General features: G+C 42.6%; 1 protein-coding gene across 3 annotated transcripts; it reads right to left on the bottom strand.

Moving 5' to 3' along the window:
• Nucleotides 1-312: 312 nt before the first annotated feature.
• On the bottom strand, nt 313-25,170 carry kcnc1a (potassium voltage-gated channel, Shaw-related subfamily, member 1a). Of its 3 annotated transcripts, none has more exons than XM_062989399.1 (4): nt 24,466-25,170; nt 12,636-13,566; nt 6,908-7,093; nt 313-739 (listed from the first exon to the last, which is right to left on the bottom strand). In XM_062989399.1, exons 1-4 carry the CDS (start codon nt 25,030-25,032, stop codon nt 630-632), a joined length of 1,794 nt encoding a protein of 597 aa, XP_062845469.1. In that variant the 5' UTR covers nt 25,033-25,170; the 3' UTR covers nt 313-629. The 3 variants fall into 3 exon arrangements, with proteins under 3 accessions (XP_062845469.1, XP_062845470.1, XP_062845471.1); XM_062989400.1 differs by lacking the exon at nt 313-739 and adding an exon at nt 3,097-3,337; XM_062989401.1 differs by lacking the exon at nt 313-739 and adding an exon at nt 5,223-5,553.

Raw genomic sequence — 25,170 nt, 5'->3', positions numbered from 1 at the left:
TATACTTACAGGTCAAATAGACATGCAGCAATAACATTACTATGTTTTAATTTAATTAGAGTATATCGATAATTCGATTTGTTTTTATTTGAATCTTTGCATATTGGTTTGATTGAATTTGGCTCAGATAAAGCACAGATCTTATAGTTTATAAACCGTAAATTAGGCCTTTTTCTATCCATTCTTTAACCTGACTTTCAACAAATTCAGCAGCTTATAATGATAACAGGAAGCAAACTGCAAAGGAAGACAGCTTACAGGTTGGAAGAACGTTAAGACAGCACACTTTAAAAACCTACAGGAAAGGCAGTTTTGTGAAGGGTTAAAGTGAATAACAAATACAAGCGTCAAGCGAGAAGCTTTTACAGAAAAGCAGAGTAGAAAATACCACTCCACACGTCCACACTGAACACACACGACTTTTAACAACACGGCACAGATGAAAACACTCATGCAGTTATAACACACCTCGAACAATCTGGCACCACGGCACAAACAGAGAGGTCGACAATACGATTCGCGACATTTCTTCCTAGAAAGTGTAGAAACACAGAAACTGGACGATGAGCTGCTTCCCTCCCGTGAGCCCGTTAAGCCACTTATTTACGTACGACACACAGACAAGCTTATCAGGTGGGGTCGCGGGTGTTGCGAGCCATGCACAGAGTGGTCGGTACACCACGGTTCATGACACACACAGAGTCTGCAGGCTGCCTGCTCCGGCCAGGCCGCTCAGCCTCTACACATGGGGAAAAGAAGAAAGACAACACAGCGGTTATTATACAGAGAAGAAGTGGGAATGACGTTCAGAAGAGGACGGAAAGGAAAGAGAGATGACAGGAGTTAGTGCGCTGTGAGCTTGGAATTGAAAGCAGACGTGTTTACCATGCGTCTCCGCCATGCGCTGCGTGTTGCAATAATACAGAAGTGTGAAGATTCACGTGTAGGTGTGGCAGTTTCATCATCTCCCAGATGTCATGCTGGTTGCCTGTCATTTTCTGGATATGGCAACAGTTTTGTTCAGTTCATGCATGTGATTCCTAGTGCACACTACTTGATTTTCAACCAGATTTTACCAGACACGACTATACATGCCAGTGCGAGTGGTTATGCACTTCTGTTACTGGTCCAGTGATTAGGCACATATAGGGTCTGTTCGAAAACCTAGTGAGCTGCCTTGCTGCCTACTGCCTGCCTAATCAGCTGCCTCTGTGGAGAGGATTCTAGGGCAGATTATTTAGACGCACTATTAAGACAGATTACGGCGATTACGTCACCACAGTTTTGGCTTACTATGCTAACACAGTTAGCCTCAGGCCATTCAAACCAACGGGCCAGCTGACGTCTCTCTCTGTGTACCGAAAACAGTTAAACTGTCCCTGACGAGACCGAATTTGCAAACAAATGACACTTGTGCATCTTTATACAGAATTTATATACATTTAGAAAGAACTCCATTGGTTGCTCTGCATTCGTTTGCTATCTAAGAATGTAGACATGTCTTTTTCTCGGGAGCGTGAGTAGGGTAGGATGATGTATGATGTGTTCATATAGCGAGATCATTAGGTTTTAGGACAGACCCAATGTTTCCAACTGCAGCTAGAATAAGAAATAAGAACAGAGCCAGATAACACTAAACACCTGCTGTGTCCCAAACCACATACTACTACTTTGTAGTTAAGCAATATAAGATTTTGAACATGGCCCACTTTTGTACCAAATGTGCTTTATAATAATGCAACGTCTGGCAACTGTAATGTTAAATGCACCCTGGTAATCCACCAATTGTTAAGTCCTTAATTTTATTTTGTAGATTTGCTTTTCTACTTTTTTTGTTCATGCACTGTGTTTAGCACCAAGCCTCTTGGAGAGGTGTCTCTATTACTGCAGTTCTTTTTAAGAATAGCTTCTTTTTACTTACAAATCAAAGATATATACATGTGTAATTAAAGCTGTTTTAAAAGAAACTGTTGAGTGTAGTGTGCACTAGGCTTAAGTGCAGTTTGTCACATTTTGATGGCCTCTTATTGCCTCTTTAACTCCAGGCCCAATCACAGAATTAATAAGAATAAAAAAAATAAACACATTCTTTACATTCACTAAAAAAATCAAACTCTGCAAACAGGTTTCATACAAAATTTATTTCATGCTAAGAGTTGGAATCATGTGCTATTTATGTGCTATCACTTTTTGCATAACATTGTACATGCATCTGCCCCCCCTCCCAAAAAAAGTTCTAAATTGCATACAGTGCTCTTATGCTCTAAATATACATTTGTTTTTCTTTTTTTGTACCTCGAAGATAAAACACATGAGACAAAAGATGTGTAAAACACACCTCGACTCCTTATTCTTAACACAATGAAATTTTATGTCATTTTTAAAATGTATTTCTCGAAAAATAACACTGTTCAGATGCTGTACCGAAGATGAGAAATAAACGTTTGCTCACAATAGCGCTTAACATGATCTACTCACCAACGTAGCATAAAACAAACAAAAAAATATATTATCTGAATTTGCTCAGTTTTTCCTTTTTAAAAGATCCAATAGCACAAGCATGCCAAACAGTAACAGGATGAAGATTAATTTGACCACACAGAAAGCTCGCTGGAATACTTTCCCCCCTCATTCTGTTCAGAATGACAAATTTGAGGTCAATATGACCAGAGCTGGATCACATGTAGTTAGGAGCACAAATGAAAACATGAAAGGAAACGTGAAGGGTTCGCTTCTCTACGGTAATGTACACTGTCTTTGAACATCTTGTAATCATGGCTACATGAAGCATATGCAAAAGTGAAGAACTTTTGAAAGAAAATATATATTATTATTTTCATACAGATATTTATAACAGCGATAAGCAGTTTTCTTTCTCCTTGTTTTTTAACATACCACCATGCAGCTCATGCTAGGATGTACGAGTCCTCTATAAATGTCTCAAAAGACATTGTCTGTTAGAGATGTTAGTGCTTTAAATGAACCATTGGTTAGTCATTTCATTCCATTCCTTGTCAAACCATCAGCGTAATGTACAGTGCCACTGGTGTTCGTATGTATTCCACACACTAGGTCCGTAGTCCAAAAATGACCCCTGGTTGTTCTGGAGGGGGCATCTGAGAGAAATACCTTTGCCATTATTGTTTAGGGAAATATTTCCACTACCAGTATCCTTCAGACCACATGCCTTTCTCTTATACAAAGTAATCTCGAGCTGCCTCAAAGCCAAGAAACATTCCAAGAAAAGTTCCCGTTTTTGAGTCGCCGCATCCTCAGGTCACGCGGAGCACCTCGGCCTTCATATACTTAACAAGGACAGTCTCGTCTTTACAGGAATCTGCGGTAGAGAATACAGGGGAGGGTGGGGTTGCTCAGGGTCATCCTGCCACTGCGCCTTGGCCATTCAACTCAGCGTACACAACGGAGAAGACAAGGTGAAGAGACTTCTCACAGACAAGGGTTTTTGACCATCCAAATTTGTGAAACAAAAAGATAGACAAACACAGAGAAAAAGGGAAAATTGTGGAGGGACAGCTGCTGAGGACAGCAGAAAGAGGGTCTCGCATACGGGACATTTTCGGTTGGGTCTTTTTGGCAGACTGAGGACTTTAAAATGGTACAGAGCTGACCATTTTACCAAAGGAGGAAAGGGAAGGTCACTTGTACCCAAGCAGGTGGGTAGTTTTGGTAGATTAAGAAACAGATGAGGCAAGGACAAAAGGAAAAAGGGTGTAACATAAAAAAAACCATTCAAGTCTTGGGCTATTGGCTTTAAAGATTGGAGAAAGCTACAGGCGGGCACTGAATGACTGGATGCATAAACTAGCTGATATACAACTTGGATATATTAACACTAAGCTTGGACATTTACTTGGATATATTGGAGCCTAGTCTACAAACCTTCCCTGAGAACGTCTACTTTGTCTATAGAGACGATATAACAGCCTAAAAGCAAAGACAAAGACAAGGGACAGAGCCATAGAGACAGCACAGAGTACAGCGGAAAGCTGAAGACACACGAGAAGATTCTCTTGGGACGAAAGAGGACAGAGCACAGCGACGCACCAGAGAACGGGGTTAGCTGACTGTACAGTTCTAGGAACCAGCCGCTAGACTAGAGCGCCGGTCCTATTGGTGATGGCGCCTACTTTCCAGGATGCTTGGCAACCTCGGTTGAGAGGAGAGGGATGGGATACAATGGAGTCTTGGAGTCCAAGAGCTCTGCTGTTTTCTGAATGGCCTTATAGATTCGAATGAGCTGCTATCAGGTCGTTTGTTATCAGTTTTCATGCAGGTTAAGTGAGCACACACATGCACGTCTGGGCTGGTATCGGACAGGGCAATGGTGAGAGAACACAGGTCAGGACGAATGCAACTGGCTGGCAGATTTTGGCTCTTTTGGAAACATACAGTTTCCTCTGTCCTAGATCTTTGCTGCAGGTTCGATAGACCTTTTATAAGCCTGCAACTGCTGTAGATGTGTTTTAATGATCTCGTTTCCTTATCTAGTTTCAAGCAATGAAGACATTTCTATGGAGTTTTTACCCAATTGTTCAACAAGTGGTTTAGATTTTTGGTTATGCAAAGGGGGCGGGGTGGGGGGGGGGGGGGGTATTTTAATAGATGAACTGATTCTAATTTGTAAATATTCACTCGTACAGGAGATCCACTATCTGTCTGTTGTGACTTACCTTGCAGTCTGGCCTAAAATGAAATGTCATTGGCTGTAAATGTTCTAACTGCATTGCCCACTTTCCTAACCAATACCAGCCCAAGCAGCAGGACAAAGCATGCTGGGAGACCCGGATGGGCCGCAAACATGCACCAGACCGAGCAGCACAGAAAAGATTTTACAGCACAGAATTCACCTTTTAACCCCCCCCCCAACACACACACAAACACACACACACACACACACATTCTTTCATACTACCTTATACATCCACGCTCACAAACATAAAAAGCTCTTACAGACACGATCAGCGTTGTAGCTTGAACCCGGGACAGAAATACACAGTGTGTGTTGGTGTGTGTGGCTGTGTGATTGCTCTTATGGTGGTTAAAAACGGCAATGTGCTATTAAACAAAGCATGCTCACACAGAGCAGGACATGAGACACAGAGAGACAGTGCTGCTGCTTCATTAGCATATGGACTACGCCTGGAAATAAGGGATATAAATATCTTGCTGAAATGTAGCCTCTTTGTAGCATCCTTTTTACTTTATAGCTGCTAAGCTAACAGATAACCAGTTGTGGCTATATTTAGGATGGCGTTACGTGAATGGCTGTGTATGGGTGGTGTTTTTTTCTAGCTGATTTATAGGCTATGGATAAGCAGTTGCGTAACTGATGGGGGAGCTCTCAGGCTTCCGAAGATAGATGCTCTCTTAGTTGCTAATGTTTTCCTATCCGTGATTAATGTAAGGCTGGCAGTCAGGTGGTGACTCTGGCATGGCCATCCTCCTGGCTGTGAGTCCAGCCTAGCTGCAGCAGCGGGTAGCCGAGCGTAGGACCGGCCAGCTCCGCGCCTGCCCTTCCTGAGAACGTCCCAGCTATGGGCCAATCGCAGTCGGACGGACAGATGGAGGGGGTAACGTACACGCAAACGGACAGACGGATGAACGGGCGAGTGAGGGGGATAACAAGTAAAAAACGAACAAACCACAAAGAAAAAAAAACAGAAAAAAAGGGAAGATTAAGGTCGGCCCCAGGAGGCAACTGTACGTGCGTTAAAGTGAACTTGAACATAATGAAACAAGACGCTTAAAGAATAAAATCATTTTTTAAGAAAGTGAAGTGGGTTGGTGATGCGTAGCTACGGAGCTATTAGTAAAGATTATTAGTAAAAATGGTAAAACTTTAATTAAGAAAGTACATTTAAAAGATGGCTGAGTGAAAGTAATATTAATGTAGATGTTCAATATGCAAGAAAATGAATAAAATTAAAATGCTGAATAGTGGAGAAAATCTGAAAGGCAGATTAGCACTGAGCTGTTGGGTCTTCTGTACCACTGTCTCTCTGTTATGGATAAGATCTTGGGTTAGTATTATTAAGTCTAGCAGTGCATTTTAATCAAAAGGCAGCATCCTAGGGCGGTGGTTTTGAAAGACAACATTTGTAGTACCCGGCCTACTAAGACATTGTGAGATTGTGAGATTGTAGGCAACGTTTCTAGCCAGCAGATCTTTTTTTTTTTCTGTAGCACAGATAAACATTTCTAAATAAAGTGGAGGACTGTATTAAGTAACAACAGTTTTCCGAAGTACTCTCAAGCCCACTATATTTTACAGTAGCATGACTGTTTCTCATGTAACATCGTTTGAGGGCTCAAAAATCAAGCACATTCAACTGTTGTCTCCAGTGTCTCTACAAAGGTTAAGATTTCTCTAGATTTATGTACGGTAGATGGTAAGAGACCTAAAAAATTTGCAGTCTTGTGATCTTGTGTTAAAAGATGTTCTTTTTTACTTCATTTGCCGATTCTTTTATCATGTTTTGGACAGAGTGCTGAGCCACAATCCATCTTTGCTTGCCTTGACTGAAAGCTAAAGTATCAGACTAGTACTTGTAATGCTTGCTTGGTAGTAAGCAGTCATTGTAAGAGTATTGATTCATGAAATAAATGGCTTGGTGGGTAGCACTGTCTCACAGGGTGGAGCGGTCCGGGTCCTTTCTATGAGTTTGCATGTTCTCTTCCCGTGTTTTTGTGGGTTTCCTCTGGGAGCTCCAAGTGAGGTGAATTGGAGATACAAAATTATCCATGACTGGCTGGCAGGGCTGCCTTGGAAATAAAATGCACTGTATATTCGAGTTTTGGGGATTTTTCGGTGACTGTGTGCAGACTGTGTGTGACCTGTAGTCTGTGCAGATGTGTTTGTGCGTGCACTCTGAGATCGGTCACGTACCTTTCTTCACTCTGGTACCCGGGTGTGTGGCACGGCCGGTCATGTTCAGGAGAAAACACGGCGTCTCCCCGCACGGTTCGCGAGGGCTAAAGATCTGGCAGTCCTCGGGGGTAAGTGCCTGGTCTATGTGTGGACAGTCCTCGTCGGCCAGCGCCGCCTTGGCCGCCTCGCCGTTCACTTTGGGATCTTGGAACACACAAGCACACGTAAGAGAATACAGGTGGACTGTGCTCGACTGCCTGCATGCCTCCTGGCGGGGGTTAGGGAGGGACATGGAGGAGGAGGGAGAGTGCAGTATGTAGGGTTGGAGAAGGTGTTTGTAGAAGATGATGAATGTAGGTAAATGCACATGTTGTGTTTTCAAGAGGTGAAGCACACTGTTTAAAATTAGGCACCAAATTACAATAAATCTAAGCGATTGAGTTCAAAAAAAGTTCAACTTTATCGACATGCTACTGTACTAAATATGTGTGTCAGATTGTGTAAGTCAAGTCAAAAGTATTTGTATAGCGATTTTTACAATAGGCATCATCTCAAAGCAACTTCACAGCATCCAGGGCCGATAAACCAAAAACCCCTGGTGAGCAAGCAGAAACAATGCAGGAGGAAACCATGAGAGGAACCAGACTTAGCATGGACCATCCTCATTGGGTGGCCTGAAGGATAATTTAAACAAATTAGAATTGAACAAGTCACACGTACACAGAAATCATTTTAAATAAAAGTGTATAAACAGTGAAAAAAATGAATATGAGCTCTTCATTGTTTAGTCCGGTATGTGGTGAAATCCAGTAGTGAGTTCAGTGGGATTTAAACATTACCCCTCCTGCGCTCCATTGGTACTATGCCCAGTTTGCCCAGTAACATTTTTCGCAAATCAAACATTACCATCAGATGCTGTGGCCACATAGATTCCTGTTTTTTATCTTAATACTGTACATCTAAATTCCCTTTACAGTATAAGTACATGCACTCAGGTTTTGTCTCACAAATGTGTGGATCAGTAAACAGACGTCCAGGCCCCTCGCAGACAGAGGAAGTTCTAGGGATTAGCGCAAACCTCTTAGGATGATAGAAGGAGGGGAGAGGGGGGAATGAGTCATGTCTAAAACGATTCAGGCTTTCCTTTCACTCATTTGGTTTTTTTTCTGTGCACTGATTCATCCATACCACACCTCAAAATATACTTCCTCTGTTCTGCAGAGCGTTCATTTGTGAAATGTTAGGAGCTTGGCTGATAATGTGTGTGGGCATATGGCTTAATTGCGTCTATGGCCAATTTAAAGGCTATTTTTTGCATCTTAATTAGGTTTGCTTTTTAATCGGGTTTCTGTCGGTGTTGTGGGTACACGCAATGCAGGACACAGTTAACTGTACGATCGGTGTAAATTGTACAGGTTTAACCTCAGGTAACATTTGCATAAGCTATTTTTCATAAATCTAACTGCTGTAATTGATTGGTATGCGTTTTCTTTTTAAACTAACATACAGGTTTGGCCATACAGTGTTGTTAATAATATGTGGACTTGTGATTAGCATTGCTGGAAATCCCATTTTAAAACCATATGCATTAATATAGAGTTGGCCCCTCTTCTGAGAAGGCTTTCAACAAGATTGTGGGAATTTTGTCCATTTAGTCACGACCACTAATGAGATCAGGCCCTGATTTTGGACGAGCCAAGGCCTGGCTCTTTATCGACATTCTGATTCATCTTAAAGGTCTTTAATGGGATTGAGGTGCAGGCGACTCTTCAAACCACATCTTAATGGGCGTTGCTTTATGTACAGGGGCACAGTCATGCTGGACCAGGACAGGGCCTTCCACAAAAATGTTGTATAATTTATTTAATGCAATTGATTTGTGACCTTGTGCATCCCAGCAAAAAGAAAAGTTGACAACCACTGGTCCAGGCTGGCAAATGAAGGGTCTGCTTTAATTAATACTAATACAGATTGAACGCTGTCTGAACGCAAGCTGCTATTTATCTACTGAAGCATTGTGGGTTCAAGCCCCACCACTTAGTTGCCACTGTTGGGCCCCTGAACAGGCCCTTACCCCTATTGCTTGCATTGTGTTTGGTCACAGATTTAAGTTGCTTTAAGTTTTAAGATTAAAGAAAATGATGTAAATGTTCAACGAGCATCTGTATATACATTATCTGCCCAAAAGTTTGAGGACACCCCATTTAATTATTGAGTTGTTGAGACAATTTCCAGTTCCAGCATGACTGTGTACAAACCGAGTTGTAGAAAGACATTATTTGAATGATTTGGTGTAAAGAGACCGTAGTGACCTGCACAGATCCCTAACCTCCAGCCTAATGAACACCTCTGGGATGAATTGGAACACTGATTATGAGCCAAGCATTTGTGACCAGCATCCGTCCCTGACCTCACAAATGATCTTGTGACTGAATATGCTTTCATTGCACCGCAGTTCCCAAGAAGATTGGGTAACTAAAGTACAGAAAGTGGCAAAGAGCAGCTCTACTGGGACTCAGGCAAGGTGCCCTACTTCCACTCGACGATTTTGGCTCCACACGGGAAGAAGACTCGGGACATGAAGCTTTTATATCACTTTTAGTAAGACGTTCAGGTCTGTGTCCACATCTACAGCGTTTAATTGAAGTGATTGGTGAATTTAGATGCAGCAACAGTAATGTGCAGTTTAAATCTACACACATCTGCTGTCTAGTGAAAACGAGGTATCAGTAAATTACAATGTACAATTTTATTTAATGCCCAAAAGTGACCATCAAAGAGCAGAGAGAATGAAGGGCCTTACTCAAGGGCCCAACAGTGGCAGAGCTGGAATTCAAACTCTCAACCTTTTGATTGATAGCCCAAAGCTCTACCCACTAGGCTACCACTGTCCCTGATCATATCCGCTGCATTTAACATGTGTACTGCACTGTGTGTGTGTGTGTGTAGCAGAAAGGTGAGCTCTTCACCAGAGGGGGGGCGGTTTATGCGTGTGTGAATGTGTGTGTACACAGGAAAGTAAATGTAAGTGCATGCTGCTACCGCGCCTGCGTGTTCTGTGTGTTTTCCTGTTCGACTGCCAATCTAACAGTTGCCATCTGTCCATCGTGCTCCTGTTCGCCATGTTTTTCCTGCCCAGAGTCAAGCGGCTCGAACTGATCACAGACTGTAAACTCGGTGTTAATGAGGCCAGCAACATGGAAACAAATTCCTGGTGAAAGATCAGGAAACCAGTAAATGAGGAGAGAAAGGAAGCCTCGTCAAATCGGCATAAGAATTAGGATCGAGTTCACGTTTGTTTTGATTCGTCTTCGTCCGTATTAGTGCGGGTTTTCTGCAGGAGTCGGGTTGAACGACCGGGGCTCGGTGCGGAGCCTGATTCCCATTGTGTGGTTGCTTAGATACTGTCTCCATGGAAACATGCTCCGGCTCCGCGTTAAAAACCGTCGCAGTAAAAGGAAACAAACAAGACGTCGAATGAAAAGGGGACGGCGGAGAAAACGCAAACTGTCATTCATTTACCATCTGAAGAGCCAAGAGTCATGAAGTTACAGCGTGGACATGACGACAAGCTCATAAATCCTCACCTCCATAGACTTTATAATATATGGCCAAAAATTAGTGGACACCACTGAATATTGAGTTTATGTCTATCAGTCACACCTGTCGCTAACATTTTACTAAGGCGCTTTCCGGTTCCAGCGTGATTCTGCCCCTGCGTACAAAGCAACAGACATGGTACACACATAAAGACATGGTGTGACTAGTTTGGTGTAGAGAAACTCCAGTGCCTGGCACAGAGCCCTAATGATGCAGTTTATATTGTCGGATTTGAAATTTTCTTATTGTTGTTTGAGGGGCACACTGGCTGGACACACAACGGGCACAACTGTCTGTGTCTGAGGGACGTAAGCCAGATGTGGATATACCTCCTTGCTAAAGACTTGTCCTAATAAAACACATTACTAAACTTCATATCAGAACTTGATGTGAACTTGTCAGAAGGTAGGGAGGTAAGAAGGGAGGTAGGAAGGTAGTAAGATAGAGAGGGAGGGTGGGCGGTTGGTAGTAAGGTAGGTAGGGAGGGAGAACAAACAAGGAGAACAAACATTATAAGGATGACGTGCCCCATAATGCTTTTCATATACTTATATGTAATTGTAGTTCAATTTCTATTACTAGCAATGATGATGCCTAGCTTTAATAGTCAATTAGCTCATCTAGTATGTTTAAATTGAGTCACACTGGGGTAATTAGTGTGTATAAACAGACTACAGGTGTCTTTATCAGGGTGGGGTGGCATTTGTGAGCACAGGTGAACCTTTATGTGTGTGTGTGTGTACAGTGCATCCTTTTGTACGCAAACCCGTGCAGTATCATTACATCTTCCTGAGGACGCCACCAGAGAGCCACTCACATTTACACACTAATGGAATCATTCTCAGAAATAATTCGAGTATGATCAGGGACCCGGTCATGCCAAATCTCTGACTTTGTTATAATACTGGACAGTCTGTGAGTACTGCCAGTGAGGGCCCTTATCTGCTCCTACTCTTACTGTAAGCTACTCGTGTCAAGGGGCAGAAATGTCCTTCGTACTGATTCTCTTTCATTAAGATGCAGAGAAGAGCCTCGACGATGTGACTGCTTGGCACCACTTTACAATCAATGAGGCCCACTTCCAATCTCAGAATTCTGTTTTACCCTTACTACAGCGGACACTACATGGACATCTGGGTGTAAGCGGGTCGGACAGGCTCGTTTGAGCACATTTTGAAACGCATGAATACAGACCCTGTTTGCAGCTGTAACAGCTTCCTTTCCCTCTATAAATAGTCCTGCCCTGCAATCGATCTAGCAGTTTATCCCAGAGGTGTTTATTGGGGTTCACGACACGACAGGACAGGACAGGACAGGACAGGACAGGACAGGACAGGACTCTGTGCAGGCCACTGGAGTTCCTTCACACCAAAGTCATCAAACCAAGTGTTTTCAGACTTTGCTTCAGGCTGTATGTTCGGCAATACAGTGAGTCCTCTAGATATGAACTTGAACGCTTCCGTTCCATGATCTATCTGTATGTGTATCTGTCTATCCGTCCATCCATCCATCCATCCATCCATCCATCCATCCATCCATCCATCCATCCATCCATCCATCCATCCATCCATCCATCCATCCATCCATCCATCCATCCATCTATCTATCTATCTATCTATCTATCATGACCGTGACTGAATAAACAATAACGACACTCTGCTCACCCCCACCAAGCATCAGAGATTTGAACTAACCAACTCCCACAGCGCAATTTTGCACTTAATTAAATTTTTTGCACTTATTTTAATATTTAATTTATTTCACACACGCATTCACATCTAAATGACTTACTGGATAGAGTAGCTCGTGGTTCATATTCCTGCAGAATGAGTGTGCTATAATCTTGCTTTAAAAACGTAGTTTCCAAAGCACCCGAATGTCAAACAGTGTGTGGTGTGATTTGATGGCACTGTGTGTATATGAGTGTTTGGTAGGATGAGGGGGGATGCAGGATGGGTGTTTTTGGAATGTGTTTGGAGGTCGAAATGCTGAAACTGCCTGGTTATCTGGAAAGTAAGAAATTCAGGCACCAGGCTGAGCGAGCTGTCAGTGAGGCGGAAGGTAAATAAAACGGGTTCATTGTCATTCTCAGGCGAGGGGTGTTTGGTCTCTTTTCAAAGGGACATGCCACTGAAGGGTTTCCTACCTGCTAGGTTCATTTGTAAAACCTCGTCCTGGGCAGCCAGTGGGCACGTCTCGCTCTGTGTGCTGTGGTGGGGTGAGTTTGTGCCCGACTTACAGAAATTCGGGGAGCCCAGCTGCGGTGCTCGTGGGATGTGCTTGTTCTTTTTCTTTGGTAGCTTCTGCTTCGCCATGGCCAGCGAGTAGTACATCCCAAAGTTATTGACGATGACTGGGACCGGCATGGCTATGGTCAGCACACCAGCCAGGGCACACAACGCGCCCACTAGCATGCCCGACCACGTCTGCGGGTACATGTCTCCGTAACCCAGAGTGGTCATGGTGACCACGGCCCACCAGAAGCCGATAGGAATGTTCTTAAAGTGCGTGTGCTCGCTGGCACGGGGATCGTTGGGCTTGGCGCCAATCCGCTCGGCGTAGTAGATCATGGTGGCGAATATGAGCACTCCCAGGGCGAGGAAGATGATGAGGAGCAGGAATTCGTTGGTGCTGGCTCGGAGTGTGTGTCCGAGCACTCGCAGGCCCACAAAGTGGCGGGTCAGCTTGAAGATTCGGAGGATGCGAACAAATCGGACCACGCGTAGGAATCCCAGCACGTCTTTAGCCTCTTTGGAGGACAGACCGCTCAGACCCACCTCTAGGTAGAAAGGCAGGATGGCCACAAAGTCAATAATGTTGAGGGTGTTTTTGATGAACTTCTTTTTGTCGGGACAGAAGGTGATGCGCATGAGGAACTCGAACGTGAACCACACCACACAGACACCTTCAATATAGGTGAGAAAGACTTCAGTCTCTGTCTCCTGGTAGATCCGCGTGCTGTTATCCACCGGGTCGATATCTGTGCGGTTGATGATGGGGTTGAAGGCCTCGTGTGTCTCCAGGCAGAACGTGGTAATAGACACCAGGATGAAGAACAGAGAGGCAAATGCCACCCACTGTAGGACAGAGAGAAATAAAGGATATTAATTCAGACAGATAAAAAAATCCCACACTTAGATAAACTGTAACATCAAAACGGAGGGTCTGTCCGAAAACCTTGGACAGAAGCTTGGTGTTTGGTTAAGGTGCCAACATGAGTAGTAAAGGTCCACAAACGATATTGCTTGACTCTGCATACGTTGTACTACTCAGCCAGCGTGTGGTGGTGACGCAAGCACAAACTGTAACTGTAATCACAACAGTCTAGGTCACATTTAAATGAAACGAGCATTGCACCATGGGAAAATTAGTCTTTTCTTTAAGAAATGTAAACCAAAAATGGCTGTGTAATTAGTCTGCTGAGGTATCCAGCCATTGTTCCCAAGCTTCCTTGTTATTTTGCCAAAAAAATGCAGAGAAAGCAAAAAGCGAGTCTTAATCAAGCATCTTAAATATAGCACATCAGCCTTTCCTCCCTCCCTTCTCTCTTAAAGCATCCTTTTTCAGTCTCTACCTCTTTTTTTTTTTCTGCCTCTCTTCCTAAAGATGAAAGCCTGTCACGCTCTCTTATGTAACCCAGCGCTGCCTTGCACCCATATTTTAAGCTCTGTCTGCATCTCTACAGCTGCAGAGATCTGAATGGATATTTAAGGACCTTGTTATGGACCTGATGCGCTCAAAACAGTGACGAACCTTCCGAGACTAAACACTACTGACCATGCCACTCTCCAACCTGACCTTTAGGTATGCCCTTTGGTTAAAAAAAAAAAAAAATCTCCTATTGGCTGGACTTCATAGGAACCCGCCAAACATAGAACCACAGTCCCTCCACTATGGGGCTTAAAAGAGGGTCCGGCCACTGGAGCCCGCCCGCTGACCTTTCCTAAATGTCACAGTTCATGATTCTCATCAGATGGGAGTGTAAGAGTAGAGGAATAGCGTTGGAGCCGTTGACATTTGTAGGCATCCGAATGCTACTCGTCCACCAGATCTTCCAAAACTGCTCTAAACAGCTGTAAGGAATTATTGGCTATTTTTTGTCTGTCTCTGATTGCGGGTCTGTCTAAAAAACCTAGTGAGCTTCCTCTCCACTGAGGCAGCTGCCCAGGAAGGCAGTAGGCAGCGAGGCAGCTCACTTTTTTAGACAGACCCAGGCTCTCTGTACACTTCCTCTCTCCATTAGTCATTTCATACATTAACAGCTCTAATGACGTGTTCCCGTCCCATCCGCCTGAGCCTGTAAGACTCTCGTCCCGCAAGATAAACCAATAAGAGGCACTTGTGGGCAAACAGGGCTTCTATTGGCAGTGAGAGCTGCGTAAATGATGGTTGTTACAGCGCGAGTTTGCACCCATGTCGTCCATGATTTCCAGCTAGGGGCTTGACACTGTGATTTTGCCACCACTCAGTTATTACTGAATTAGTAGCTGGTCATGAACTGATTGTGCTGGACATCGCCAAGAACAGTACAGGGTTTAAATGACCATTTACCAGATTACCATCCTCATCTTCCTCCAACAAGAAAGAAATGAGTAAAGAACAAACAGAACGTCAGTAACCTCTACATAAAATGACTAAGTACTAACCAGGGTCCTTGCACAGCATCGAAGACACCACCCACTTTCAGTCTGGTCTTTTCCCACCCGGCAGACTTTAATAGCCAATTTTTTTGTCTGCTGCAGGCACTGCCAAATGTGCCTGGTAGGGGTGCCCAGCCAACCGGTAGCAGAGCTGAGTTTTAACCTCGAGGAGTTCAGAATCCCAGCACTGGTGTGCTAGCAGATTATCCTGCTGTGCCACCTGGGTGCCCTCTTCAGATGTATGTTGTTGGTGGTGCCAGATAGATACCAGCATAAATCATTCAAACACACGTTGGGTTACAACACAAACAATTAAATCCAAACCCTTAAACAGCTCTGTAGCAGAAGACCCAGTATAATATACACGCCCAGAGTCGTGATCTTGGCAAGCACGTCAAGTGCCCTAGAAGCCTGGCATAAACTTACGCGGACCAGTTGCCATGTCCACGTGGAACGCCACCACTCCCACTGTGGACCAGCGGGGACCTTTCTGCCACGAGCTTTGCAGACACTGATATAAAAGCATTTACGTCATGTTGCACAAACAGTCCTGTCTTTTTAAAACCCTTACATAATCCTAAACCACAACCTGCGTGAGAATACACTGCTCCATAACACAACTGTCCCTAAAGGTACCACCTCAGGACCTGATTCCATCCCAATCCCCTTGAAATGCAGGATAATTAAGTCACAAACTTTGCAGAACCTGGTGGGTTTGTTTTAATTCTGAAACTGATTCAGCATGTTGCTTGATTTCATGTTGAATTTCCCAGTCAACTAGAATCCTTTATGACTGCTTTAGAATTTAGGGTCCAGGAGCAGTGACTGTTAAGGCTATGAGATATTTAACACTATAATTAGATACAAATATTTCTGCATGGCATACAGATTCTATTCTATTAATTTTGGTGCGAAATTTCAAAAATAGCAATCTGTGTTTCATTGCTTTTGAGAGTGCATTTTCTGGCATTACACACACTTATCTTAGAGCTGTGTGCACCTGCCTGCCCATGCATTTTAATCAAGTGGTAGTTTGGGTGGTCATGCTTCACGTCTGGATATGTGTGAGTTTAATATTAATTATTTATGACTCTATTTCACTTTAAAAACACTTCAGTTCCAGATGTAGTGTTTACTTAAAACGACTACATTTTCAGCACAGCCGGTGTGATCGGGGCATAAGGTCAGAAGTAGTGTGTGGAATATGTGAAACCACACAACCACCTCAGGGTTCTGGATCTTTCTCACCTCTTCCACACGGCGCCTACACAAATCCAATATTAGAACACCTACAGCACAAGCAAACTCGAATACACTTCAGATTTTTGCCTTTTTGCTGAATTCACACTGTAATGTGTTTACAGAAACAGAATAAGTTCAAACCAGCACCATTCAGATAACCAGTAAAGCTACTGCTTAGCTCCCACTGCCACTGAAATGGACTGGCATCCTCTCTGAGACTTGTGTTCTACTTTGAGCCCAGTTTCCAGACTGAACTTGCAACTACAGTCATCTGGCGAACTGGTTTCTTTAAAGATTCGCTTGATTTATACATCCTGGCTGTCGTCTTGATGTTTTTGGAATTCAGCCACCGCTAAAAGCAAAGCAAACCAGACACTGATTTCATGATTAAGTCTGTCTAAAAATAAACCATCTTTCTCTGGTTTTCCCACATGAACATGCGTGCTGAGGGTGATGAATTTATCAGAGAGAGTTTTTTTACCCGGCTATGGCGGCACTTCTCGCCTCCAGCACTCTGAATATGCTTTGTTTGGAACTGTGTGAATTGTTCTATTCTGGGATCCCCTGTTAGAATATAAGTTTCAGTGGAGCGTTAGTTTTATCTGTAGTGTGAGTGTCTGAGGGAACGAAGGAATAATATAGTGTGTTCTACAGCTGCAGACTGTGTGTTCCGTAATAAAAATCTGTTCATTTTTGACTGTGATTTAGCCTTTTATAGTCCGCAATTCATGATGTTTTATGTAAATAAGATCTAGAATGAGGCACTTATGCACACGAAAAGCACTACAAGCAAGCTTAAAGCTTATAGAGTCTCCATCCAGTGGAGTCTCATATCTCAGTCCACAAGTATAACCTTTAAACAAACTTCAGCTGAGAACTGGGAGTCTTGGCCTTTATGGATGCCCCAGTTTGAGTGTCTGACATTGGTGCTATTGGGTGGGTCGTGCCTGGGCTATTAACAGCTGCTTTTTCTCAGAAGAGACATCCTGCTCCACTTACAGCTCTGAGACACGCCCGGGGGAGATGAACGGGGTGAGGTGACATGATTAGAAAGATTTGGGTTTGTCTATAAACTGTTTACTGTTAATCCCTCACTAATACAAACATCAGTGCAATCTGGTGTGTAGGTATTTGTAGGCATAGAAGTGTACGTGTGCGTGCATAATATTGACTGAGTGGGATGTGGAACAGAACGGGCTTTTGTTTTCACTAACTGAATGTTTCTTTGTCCGTATGAGACAGTGCTGAACAACTTATAATAAACTCTCACCCAGTTCATGACAGAATGGATCTAAATGATGTTTGCATTCAATATTGTGTGCATGAATTAATCTGGTAGACCGTGTAATGCTGTCTAGCAAGCAAACCGCTAGCATGAGTTAAAATCCAGTGCGTTAGTAATGCGTCTCCTCCCTTTTCTTCTCGGAGTAATTAACAGGACCAGGGTTCTGCTCGGCTGCTGCAGTCTAATTAACACTAATCACGCCGAGCTTCCTCCGGGGAGACACTCTGTTCTGCATTTAAAGAGAGAACAATCCTTGTTATTCCATGCAAACCATGTCTCACGCTGCCACATAAATCTCGTTAACTACAGGACACGTCTCGGGAATAGTCAGACGGGATGAACATCCAAATGTCGTGGCTTTTTTTGTGTTACCATTTACTGTCTTCACTGCCACAACACTGTGTTCTGTGAACTAAAAGAAGCCCAGCAGCAACTGCAAACCAGACCGTGCTGACAGCTTAATAACTACACCAAAACAGACACAGAAGTAAAATTAACAGGAATAGAAGATAGTCAAGCAGAAACTAAGAAAATTTAGTATTAAATAATTATAAATCATGCCACAGTGCATTTTATTCTCTATTTACTTTATCACATAACATCCAAATGTAGAAAATGTGTTCTTTCAAACCAGGTTCTGACTTATACATGCTGGTTATTGTTTTCAAACATTGTAACTACTATCAAACTGAACTCAAAACATACATGAATATACACACACCGAGCACTTTATTAGGTACACCTATCTAAAACATACATTCATTGATTGTTTTATAAGCTACAATTACTGACCATAGATCATGTGTTACTGTGTATAACTTGTCACACCCTGTACCCACTTATTACGTTATAAAATTAAGAAAAAAGATATTAGCAGCACGTTATACTTATAGTATAGTTGTTATTCTAAACAGCTGCAACTTCAGGTGATTCTGGTTGTCGATTTGTTGATAAGTTGCTGCAACTCACTAACTGTGATTGTAATTTAGGTCATTGTAGCGAAAACTGTCGATATTAGACAGTTGAGGGAACCTGAATAATCTGTGTACTGCAAACATTTATTGTTTAGTCTGCTTTAAATTGATAGTTTGGAGAAACATAAGTGGTCAATTTAAGGTTACAGTGTAGAGTAGTTACAAATCCTAGTACAGATTTTTTAGTGCTGATGAATGTTACTCAGTATTACTAATCATTTACAGAACTTTTTGTGCAAACTTCAGTGTTTTTATTGTTTTTATTCAATTCTCCTCATGATGTTTCTTCTTTCAGTACGAACGCCACATTGCCAGATTCGACTGTAAACTTTACAAGCTCACTGCAACTCGGTGATTGTGGTTCTGATCAGCTCTTTGCTCTGTGCATCTTAGTTTATTTTTGATTTGGTCACTGATTGGTCTCCTCCTCTCCAGCATCTTATTCCGCTCTGTCTCTATAGCAACAGAGGAATCTGATGAGCTGGAAAGAATCTGAGAGCATCTTTCACATTCGACTGCTCCACATTCACCTGTTTGTTCCAGATGAAAATCATGTTCTGTAGCATGTTTTTCATATGTATAAAATCTCTTTAGCTTATGTTGTTTTCAGTACTGTCCATGTGCATCCTGACAGTATTATTTTTTTATGTGTTTCCTATTGCTATGTGTTACTTTTCAATCCATTTTTATCTCATAACTGTTTAAGAATTCTTTATTAAGATGGCACCTGTTAATTAGTTTGTTGACGGGACGTGTTCGCCGGTTGCTTTGAGAACAGCTCGGCTCGGAGTGCAGATACAGTAAATCCCACAGTGAAATGATGGGTAAAAGATTCTGAGCTCGGGAATGAAAAAATCCACTGAGAACCCGGGTGATAATGTGTAAATTCACACTCTCCACAGGAACTAAAACAGTCTACCTGTGCTGTACAGTCACCTGGTCTCAGTCACAACAAGTACTGGCATCTTAGCAATGATAGCTCCAGAACATTTTAAATGTTTTTGCTTTATTTAATTAAAAAAGTAATGGGAACCTCTTTCAGTTCACATCACGTGGATATTGATTAGCGCATTAATAACAACAAGCTTTACAATACTGGCCTCGATTTTCGAAGGACTCAATGATGTGTCAAATCACCCAGAGCCGAAAAAAACTGAAGTGGGGGACAGTGAAGGAAATCAAATTCGACAGAAACAAGAGAACAATGAGAAGAATTAATGATGCCTGTAATTAGGGATAACTTAAGTTTTTATACAAGTCAATCGCCTCACAGCAAGAAGGTCCTGGGTTCGACAAAGTGTTATTTAAGGGCCAATTCCTTTAATTGTTTTTAAAAACAATAATCATTTCTTGTCAAAAAGAGTTCATCTGTCAAAACTAATAAGAAGGAAGTGTCCCAAACCACATATTCCTATAGCAAACAGATTGTTAAAATTAATGCTTTTTAAATCTTAAAAGCATTAATGTAGTCTTAATAAGAACATGTAACTGGAGGTGTAGATTAAACCTGGATCCCTGGAGATGTGCAGCATCAACACAACATACCATTCATCTACTGGAATGCAGAGACAAAAGGAAAACACTATGAGCATGTACACGTTACATTAGACTCGAGGGTTACTCCATTTCCAGTAAAACTTGCGTCGGAGTAAATTGCACTTTTAAACTGTGCCAGTAAATGTGAGTAAGACTTACTGAGCAAAAAAGGTTCAATAGCATTAATCCCAAAGATATGCTGAATATAATCCAGGGTACATCCCAAACACTTAGGGCTTAAACCCTGGATGGATTTCATTTAAACAAGGCTCCTGCCACACATTCAGAATCAATGCCAATTCATCAATACTAAAATGTCACTAATGACATTTTAAAATCCCTTGAGATTGATGTAAAAGTGGTGAAGCAGGTTGCTTGTGTTCTGTAGGGAGTCCTAACACGTACAGGGGATTACACTATGCTCTCTGCAGTCCTCCACCACTTGTGCTGGCACCAGTAAGGAGGTGGTTTCCTGTTCAGCCTTGCTTCCATGCAAAGTGGCTGATTGTATCTTACGAGCACCCAGACCGGCTTCTTCTGAAATTCTACTTACTGAAATTCTTACTCAGATCTCTTAGTAGGTTTACCGACTCTTTACTTACACCAGCAGCAGCCTAGCAGTGGTGGGGGTTGAACCAGTGACCTTGTGTTTACTAGTCCAGTACCTTAACCACTAGGCTACGGCTTGCCTAGTGATTAATAGGCGATCGAACAGATTGTACTGTATATTTTAAATTTTAACTAGCACCCAGAACACTAACATTATTAACTAGCACCTAGAACACTAACCTTAACATGATTCACATTAACACTAACAACATTAGTATTGTTTGGTAATAAATAATATGATGTTATATGATTATAAGGACGAAGGATCAGTTTCCCTGATGCTCAGTGAACAACACAGGATCTGATGACGGCCGGGTGTCGTGTTATTCTGATTAAACCGGATTTCGGCGTAATTTGGTGGCCTGGCCTGCGGCGAGCGCGCACCGCCTCATGATGCAGAAAAGCTCGGGCGAAGTTTGTCACGCTCTCCAGCACCTTGCACATTAATCAGTTTCATTTGCGCTCTGAACCTGTTGCCATGGCAACTTATTCCCAAGACTTAAACCAGGGCAGAAAAAAAAGGAAGTGGCATCTCATCCGCCAAGGACGTGAAGAGATCAGGTGCTTGTGGGAAAGCAACACAAACAGCTGCTGGATGAGCCGAGCCCGGGCAGCATTTGCATTCGACTCCATCTCTGATTTCACCCGTAATGCTGCGCACGGGGCACCAATCATATGACTCACGTTTCGATTAACTCGAGGGCACGAAGCAGCACGCCAGCCCTCAGTGTTGTGTCTGATTCATTGATAATGAAAACTTGAAGCTCACTCGCTCGGGCCTGACTCAAGAAGTGTACGCTGATCGTGCAGAATGCATAAATAAATGATGATCGCTTTCATTGATCCCACTTTAAATCAGGCTAACAAGATCCCAGAGAATTTCCGAGCAAGTGCTTTCTGTATTCAGACGTCCTGACCTTCAGAAAAAGACTAAACTTTGTTTAAACTTTATACTTGAAAGGGCGCGCAAGAAAAAGTTCAGTCTGCCAAATATAACCAAACTTTTGAGCTGGTTAGAATGACAATCTATAGCAATACCCAAGACTATGAGAAAAATGTTTAACTGAGCCAAAATAGAAACAATCTAATAGAAAAAAAATAATAGAATAAATAAGTCTAATAGAACGCATCTAAAAAAATGAATCAACATACTAAACAACACCTGACTGATATAAACACTACCTACCCTTTTTGCTGTCATCTAAACATCTAAATATTTAATTATTATAAATAATTATTATTATTTTTGTCTGCGACCCATTTTTCTTGGTTCGCAACACACACAAGTGAGCGACCCAGGGTTTGTAATACCCTGTGATAGGTGTTATTTCGATGTCCCTTTAGATGCCAGTGTAGTCTGTTTTATAGGTACTTTAACGGCTTTTGCAGCATGTGGTGGCCTGGGTTTTCTCCAGTGAAATTAGGTATTCATGGTGCAGTTACAACAAATAGTTAAGAGTAGTTCAGGTTATATGAACTCATCATGGGTTCAGCATTGCCCTCTTGCCCTGTGCACCACATGAAAGGATGACAGGATGATGGCATTAATTGCTATTGTGGCATTAAGTAGGTATTGAGCTCCTGTGTCCTTCTGATTCCATTACTAATAAGCATTTAAATCACAACAATGTAGCTACACTAGGGTGCATGTGTGCATCCTTCAGAAAAGAATCATTTAACATCATTATCATTTAACACATATTGCTACAGATTTAATCTAAAAACACCATCCCGCAAAAAAATCTCATCTGGCGTCTTTGATCCCTTGGTTGAAACTGATAGGCATGTGCACGCCATTAATGATGCATCAGTTCCCCATACGCCACAGCTCAAAGCAGCATGGATACATTAATATATAAAAGCCTCTGGTTGTGATGCGTTCCCTTTAATCTGACATGCAGCAAGCTCACTGGGCGGCGCACAGCAGTGTTAAATGTAGGCAGGGGAAGCTGTCGATCAATGCAACACGATACCTGGGCAGACTGCACACACCTCCTCCTGGCTAAATGTCTGTAATTGCTTCATTATTACCTGATGAATCTTAAAAGCATTAATAGTCCTGCGTGAACGGACAGTATCTGTTTTATAACATCACCGAAGCTTCATGCTCTACAAGAGTTTGCATTTATGCTTATGATTATTCACGGTTCACAGGATTATTTTCTAATGTAGACCTACTTTATTTCATCCCCAAGAGCCCCCATTTTTTATTTTAATTATTCTAACCTTCAGCCGAGTCCACTTTTCTTTTCTCTCCCATACCTTTACCCCAAACATCCACAGTCACCCCGCCACCAAATATAAGCAACACAGAATTCAGGAGAATCAAGATTTGGTGTCATGATCCAGAAAGGATGTATGTGTGTGCATATTTTTAACCCATATTTGTATCTTAACACCATATGGACACTAAGCTTTTAACCCACACTTAAAACATATTTATTTGCATAATTAAGACAGATTATAAATAATTTGAACACCATGTAGCTCTTTTACTGTATTTTTATGCCTTTATAGCCATTGTTTTTTTCTTTTAGTACACAGTATGACCCAAGTAAATAAAAAGCGTTTGCTTCTTTCCATAAATTTTCACTAAGTATTCATGGCATGACTATTGTTTAAACAGAAATTATTTAATTTAGAATTATTATTTGTTTATAATTATTTAAAATGATACACAGTGGGCACAGCAGTAAAATACGGTAAGCAATTGCTGGTTTGAATCTCAGCAGTGACTTCAGCTGGTCAGAGATGCACGTGTCAGTGCGCTCTCAATGCTGTTCCCAAGCCCAGATAAATAAAAGAAGGGGTTGCATCATGAAGGGCATCCAGCATAAAAATCAGCTATGCTGACCAAAATGATCCACTGTGTGACCCCTAAAATGTGGATAGCTGAGAGAAAATAATAATAATAATAATTTTAAAATGATTGATGCTGTTTATGTTGTGCGCACCCACACCATGGCATTTCAATCTATATTCCTTCAGTGTGTTTGTATAAATCTTCTGAACTGGCTGTCCCGACAAATTAGACATGCAGTGTGAATGTATTTGTCATTTCTAATAACCTCTTAATGATGAACAGAGCTCCAGGATGCACCGTCAGTGCCAGGAACACACGCTAGAACATGCCAAACCCCTCACTGATGGTGATTAGAGGAAAGATCTGAGATGTTGCTGTGTGGTACCCATTCTGCCAGTTTGCCAGCCTTGTTAATAATTAGTTTTTGCTAATATACAAAGTATTCTGCTTATCTATTAATATTTCCTGGTATACTTAAAACTGCCTTAATAAAACATGTGTTCAATTCAATACACACATTATGCTTCATATTCTTTATATGTGTATCCTTGTGTAAAGTTATAGATTTGAGAGCTTTGGCAATAGCCTTAAATTATACATATGTTTTGTGTCAGTGTTTTTATTTTACTATTTATTTATTTATTTATTTATTTAATTATTTAATTATTTATTTATTTATTTATGTTTTTATATTTTCTTAGTACAAGGGAACGTGTTAATTTTTTTGCCCGTGGTAATCACTCTAAACTTGTAAACTGTAATAAGTCATGTTAAAGAACTACTTAAAAGCAAGAATTCTCCAGACTATTCTAAATTGTGGCATGCCAGAACCAGGAGTGGGCATGTTCTACACCAGAGGGATCTCCAAATTTCATAACATCACTCACCCTTGCATATTTAGAAGAGTACGGGTCCTCGAAGAGTGCCCAGACGCGCCTTTGCCAGCGGTGCCAGTGTCCTGCAGCTTTGGGGTCACTTGTGTCTCCCAGTGCAAGTCTCTTGGTCATTTCCAGCTCATCGTCCGCGTCCCCCAGTTCCCCCAAACCGTCTACATCCGTATCCTCACCCAGGTCTGCAGGGCCACCGCCGAAACTGTCCAGGGCTTCCTCGGCTTCGCGGTGCTGTCGGTAGGTCATCCAGCAGCACGGCTCCACGTCGGTCTCGTCGATGCCCCAGAAGGCGAGCTCCTCCTCGTACAAGGGTCCGCACACGTCGGCCGGGCAGTGCAACTTGCCGGTGCGGTAGTAGTTAAGAATGTGCGCAAAGACTCCCGGGTGCCGATCGAAGAAGAACTCGTCGCTTTGGGCGTCGTAGTCAAAGTGGCTGTGGGCGTCGGGCTCGGCTAGCCAGGCCAGGCGCGTCCCGGGCAGAGTGCGCAGGGTGCTGCGGTAGGTCTGGTGCCGGATCCCCCCCACATTAATCACAATTCGGTCTTTCTCGTCGCCTTGGACCATCGCGTCGCTCGGGCATGTCGCGACCCAGGACCGGCGGTTAGGACGCTAGGATCACGCACAGCAGCGCGCATAAACCCGGGGGAAACATGCGCGCAACCGGGGAGCGACTTCAAGCAGTTGCGCGGCGGTGATCAAAGT

This window comes from Trichomycterus rosablanca, chromosome 27 (assembly GCF_030014385.1).
Source record: "Trichomycterus rosablanca isolate fTriRos1 chromosome 27, fTriRos1.hap1, whole genome shotgun sequence".
In the NCBI taxonomy this organism is placed as follows: Eukaryota; Metazoa; Chordata; class Actinopteri; order Siluriformes; family Trichomycteridae; genus Trichomycterus; species Trichomycterus rosablanca.
Note: the sequence above shows the minus strand (reverse complement) of the source record. Positions and strands in the feature narration are given on the sequence as shown.